Source organism: Saccostrea cucullata, unplaced genomic scaffold, assembly GCF_032062105.1.
Source record: "Saccostrea cucullata isolate Sc308-1 unplaced genomic scaffold, CSIRO_AGI_Scuc_v1 ctg1667, whole genome shotgun sequence".
Lineage (NCBI taxonomy): Eukaryota > Metazoa > Mollusca > Bivalvia > Ostreida > Ostreidae > Saccostrea > Saccostrea cuccullata.
Window position 1 is genome coordinate 42501 of NW_026921914.1, and position 5307 is coordinate 47807.

Sequence of the window (5307 nt, forward strand, 5' to 3'; positions counted from 1 at the left end):
ATTACTGGACATCCAGAAAACGCATACCACCCCGTACCATCCCCAGTCAGACGGGATGGTTGAGCGTTTTAACAGAACGCTCACAACAATGCTCAGTGCGTTTGTAAATGATCATCATAATGACTGGGATGTGCACTTACCTTTCATTATGATGGCCTACCGCAGTTCAGTACACGAAACTACTGGTATGACACCGAACATGATGATGTTTGGAAGGGAGGTTGGTACAGCATTGGATCTCCAATATGAGATGCCACCTCAAATAAAAGACACGCCAAGCAATAAATGGGTATGGGAGTTGCAGGAACGTCTGGAGAAGGCTCACTCCTTTGTTAGGACCAAACTGAATCAGTCAATGGTGAGACAAAAGCACTATCATGACCGCAAGTTGATGTGGAAAAAGTTTGAACCCAACGATGAGGTGTATGTTTATTTCCCAAGAAGAAAACCTGGAACATCGCCCAAGTTAACCAGTTTCTGGCAGGGTCCTTACAAGGTTAAGAAAAAGATGTCAGATTTGACATACCTTGTAAATTGTGGACCAAGGGGTTCAGACCAAGTCATTCATGTAGATAGAATGCGCAAAAAGCGTATGCAAGTTCTATCAGGTGAAAATGATAACATAGTAAATGTTGAAACTGATGACTTAAGGGGTGATTATGATGGTCAAGAAAACTGTGACTCAGATCATCATGCAAGTTTTGATGATATCCCCTCCGCTATTAATCCAGCAAGCAATAATCGTCCAGGTAGAGCTCGTAGACCACCAATCTGGTTACATGATTACGAGACTGATATGTAATGATACTATGCTTACAGTTCATAACAGATATTATTAACCTGTAATGCATATTTTTTTTTATATGTTTGTAGATGGCAAAGACAAAAGTTACTCCAGGGAAATGTCGTAAATGCCCCATGTGCACCTACATGGCAAGAACGGAAGAGGACTACAAAAGCCATGTTGTACAGTGCGCTATGAGAACATTTAACTGCACCTTTTGCAGTTACTCAAGCAATAAGGAGATAAATGTCAAGAGACATGAGAAAAGAGCCCACCTTGGCCTGATTGAGGAGCCCATCAAGCTTGATGGTAGGCCCGATGAGAGAAGAGAGGCAACTTGTAATGAAAGTGTTGAAAAAGACGAAGAGGAATCAGGGAAAGAGTGGCTTAAGCAAGACTATGGGGACGTTATTGGCACTCTGTCTACTGATAGTAGTGATAATGAAGAAGAGGCAAAAGATTCCCCATCACAGAAAGAGGAAAAAGCCATTAACGATAAGCTGTTGGAGGGTAGAGTCGTAAGGAAACAAACAGCACCCACCAAACCCCACATTCCAAAAACGAAGATTCCTCAATCCACTAGTAAACCAGAAGTTGAAGGTACTCAAGAATCCAAATGTGAGAGTTGTAAGAGGAAGAGATTCATGGTGGACATTGGAACCCAGACTGAGGCGGGTGAGAAGACCATCATGAGGTCTACCAAGCGGGTCAAAAGATTTCGTGAGGGTGACATTGACATTGAAGAAGTAGTTGAGGAGAAGACTGAACTTCGCTGACTTTTTGGTGCACATAGTTGTACATAGTTGTATATATGTTTATAGATTACAGAAGAAAGGAATTCTTTGTAAATGACGTTTGTTTATTAAAGATTTCTCTAAATTATACAATTATCAGTTTATTTAAGTTGTACATGCGGGGCGCATGTCATCGGAGGCATGGGTAGTGTGACAATTCCGGAATTTTAAGGTACGACCATGCAGAGTTCTCAATTAGTCATCGTTAACATCACGTGACTTTGATAGGGTATATATATCGAGACTCTGCAGTCGTCTGTGTCATTGTTGATGCGCCGGCCAAAGAGAGAAGACGAGTGTAAGTGTCATATGCATAAAGCATTGTTATTAATTCCTCGCCTGTTAATGCAGTTTAGAGAGTGAATTTGGAAGGCCATTTGAGGTTTGCCAAACCTGCTATAAGGCCTGCCACAAACTTGGTTAACCTCAAGCAAATAGGCTAGCCATAAAGTTCGTCTGCATTCGCTGACCAGTCCGTCCAGGCCGCTATACTCATTGTCCGTCCTGAATAAGGCATCCTACAGTGAGTATAGTGGTTGAAGGGCTATCACAAATACTGTCCGTCCTGAATAAGGCATCCTACAGTATATGCGGTAGTCCAAGGGCGACTGGCCTTGCATTTTAGTATTATTATTAATAGGTCTACCAGATAATTTATTGTTGCTTGCCTCTGATTGATTGTATTGATTCACCATTTGATTATTGTTAACCTAGATAAGGTTAGGACGTATTTGTATATTTCGGCAGTCCTTTTTAATCATACCAATCAATTTTAAATCAGTTTATGTTTTACACCCCAAACCCTGGAAATAACCAGGTACGATCCCATTGATTAATTGTAAATACGTTACGCAATTAATATTTTATCCCCTCACCCCCTTTAAAACTTATAGATAAATTAAAATATTCTTTGAGTTTGACGGCATTTTAAACTTTCTTCACAAATGTATTAAATGATAATTGATCTACAATATATCCCAATATATTGCAATATTCATCATAAAATATTGCAATATATCGCAATATGGTTTTCACTCGCAATACCCAACTCTAGTTTGGTCCCTTTAAAACATTTAAAGTTTTTATACTAAATTTTATACTTGTGAGGAGGATGTAGAGATAACGAACAGCATTCAATATCAAAGTCCATAAAACAATGCAAAATAGGAGCAGAGCAAACACGGACCCCCGAAACATCAGAGATAGGATCAGGTGCCATGGAGGAGTGAGCATCCCCTGCTGACCGGTCACATCCGCCGTGTGTTTCTTGTCATGATCAGGTAATAATTGTCAATTTGGTGTACAATAGATTAACAATTAGTATGAAAAACGTAAGTCAGCATTTGACTCAATGATAAATTTTATTTGCTGACAAGGTCATTGTATCAACTAGAACTTACGAAGTGATGAAAATTTGATTTTAAGACAAAGTAACATGTATCCTTTTCAAAACATATTTTAACCCCATTCCACTCCAAATAAGCAGGTAAATTCTATAAAATATGAAAAACAATGGTGCACTATCATGCTTCGTTTAAACACCACACTGGCTTTACTTTTGAAAGTTTGTAATATTCTTTTAAGTTTATTTTATAATCAACAATTTTCTCATTTAGCACAGTGCATCAATTACAGCATGTGTTTTAAAATAATAAAATAACGTTAAAATTGATTAATATCTTATACATGTATCAATAAATTTTAATCAGGAGTGCTTAGAAGTATATTGGATTCATAAAATTCAAAGTATTTTCTCCTTTTTTATCTGTAAGCTTGAAAACCATAGAAAGAACAGGAAAAGCTTTTTTATATAGGTATTTATCAGAACCGACATCTCATAAGAGTATGTCAAAGGTCAAAGGGACTGTTAGATGTGTATCGTTGGGATTTTTCAAAAGGCCTTACAAAAATACCGCATATGCTTTATATCACAATATAAAAGCATAAAAAGAAACTTTATATTTATAAACACTATGAATGTACCAGAAAATGAAAATAGATCAAAGTTAATTTCAAAGGTCACGAGGTCGGCATTTCGCTTGAGCATTTCATTGTACCAAGTTAAATAATTGATGAATATTAAATCTATTTTCTTAATTATAATTCTGAAGATATTAGGTAAAAGTGTAGGACAGACAGACAAATGTACAAATACCAGATAAAATGAAAAAGGCGAAAATAATGAGCAGAGGTCGATCTCAAAAACTCTGTTGACAATACAAAACTGTAAAGAGGGCGTAAAACACGGACCACTAAAACACAGAATTCTCCATGAGCTGTTCTACTGTGTTGCTCCCGACACAGTAAAATTTTCTCCGACACAATAACGATTTAAATTTCATGCCTGCGACACAGTAAGAATTTTGCCGACACAGTAAGGTCTGTGAAAATTAAAAAATCCAACCATATAAATTCTCTCTAAACATGCTAAATGAAACCTTAATCAAACGATTCTACCGTCTTTCAATTCTAAAGGGTAGAGCACTTAATTACTAGGGCTTCACCTTCTATACAATTAATTATCTCCTAGATCCTCGCCGAACATTTTGCATGAAGGAACAAAGACAAATAATTTGTTTTCACAATTCCCATGCTTCCATGTAACGGCTAATTGGTAGCTGCATCAAAATAAATGGTATTATTTAAACAAAATATTTACATATGTCTTTTCTGTAGAGCCACTGCTCTAGAATTATGTTAGCACTGTTAATCAAACATAACATCGTACCGAAGTCATTTAATTGATGTAAATAAATTTTCAACATGTTCAAGGAACTAATTAAAGTATTTTACTATTTTGAAGTTTAATTTTTTTTTTTGTAATTTGGTAATTCGATCAAGAAAATTGGCAAATAATCACGGCAAATTATCTTTCAAAAATGCTGAGGATGCTTTCTCTAACTAAGTACCCGATCCTCTTTGCAACATTTTCAGGGTCCTTGTTTAGGCTTTTTTTAAAAAAAAAAAATATTTGCATTGTTTGAGATTTTAATAAAGACACCGTTTCATAAGTCACCATTCTTTATCTTCATATCGTTTTCATTATTTTCATAATCTCTGAAGTAAACTATTAACAAATCGAAACTCTGTCTCTAATTACCTACATCAAACTTACCCTAAACTCTCAAATGTCTCACTAAAACGTTTGGAATTTTTACTCTCGAAGTTTTTCTTAGACCTACTAAAGCATTGAAGAATGTTTAAAAAATATACATAATCCTTAAAACCTAATTTCCTAAAAAAAAATTTAAAGAAATGAAAAATCCTTACTTCTGGTTATGAAACAACAGCAAAACTTAAAAAGAGACCTTCTTTTTTAGCTTAAGTTATCACTAAAATGTAATTGAAACAAGGTCAAATATCTTCAATAAATAAATTAACCGGTCACGGTAGCCTAGTGGTAGAGCGTTCGCTTCGTGATCGGGAGGCCCGGGTTCGATTCTCGATCGCGGCGCCGCGTCATACCTAAGACGTAAACAAAGGTAGTGACTGTTCCTTCGCCAAGCGCTCGGCACTAGAAGTGAAAGTCACGGGTCTTTCGGATATGACCTTAAAAACGTAGGTCCCGTGTCACGGTAGGCGTTGGCACGATAAAGAACCCTCACTGCTCAATGGCCCTGAGTGCCGAGTATAGGTCTAAATTTGAAGCCCTTCACCGGCATCGGTGACGTCTCCATATGAGTGAAAAATTCTCCAGAGGGACGTTAAACAATATACAATCAAACAATC

At 36.7% G+C, this 5307-nt stretch overlaps 1 protein-coding gene across 1 annotated transcript; it reads left to right on the top strand.

Moving 5' to 3' along the window:
* The first annotated feature begins 873 nt into the window (after positions 1-873).
* On the top strand, positions 874-1560 carry LOC134260905 (uncharacterized). Its single transcript, XM_062743436.1, has one exon. The coding sequence runs from the start codon at positions 874-876 to the stop codon at positions 1558-1560; it is 687 nt and encodes a 228-aa protein (XP_062599420.1).
* Positions 1561-5307: the final 3747 nt, after the last annotated feature.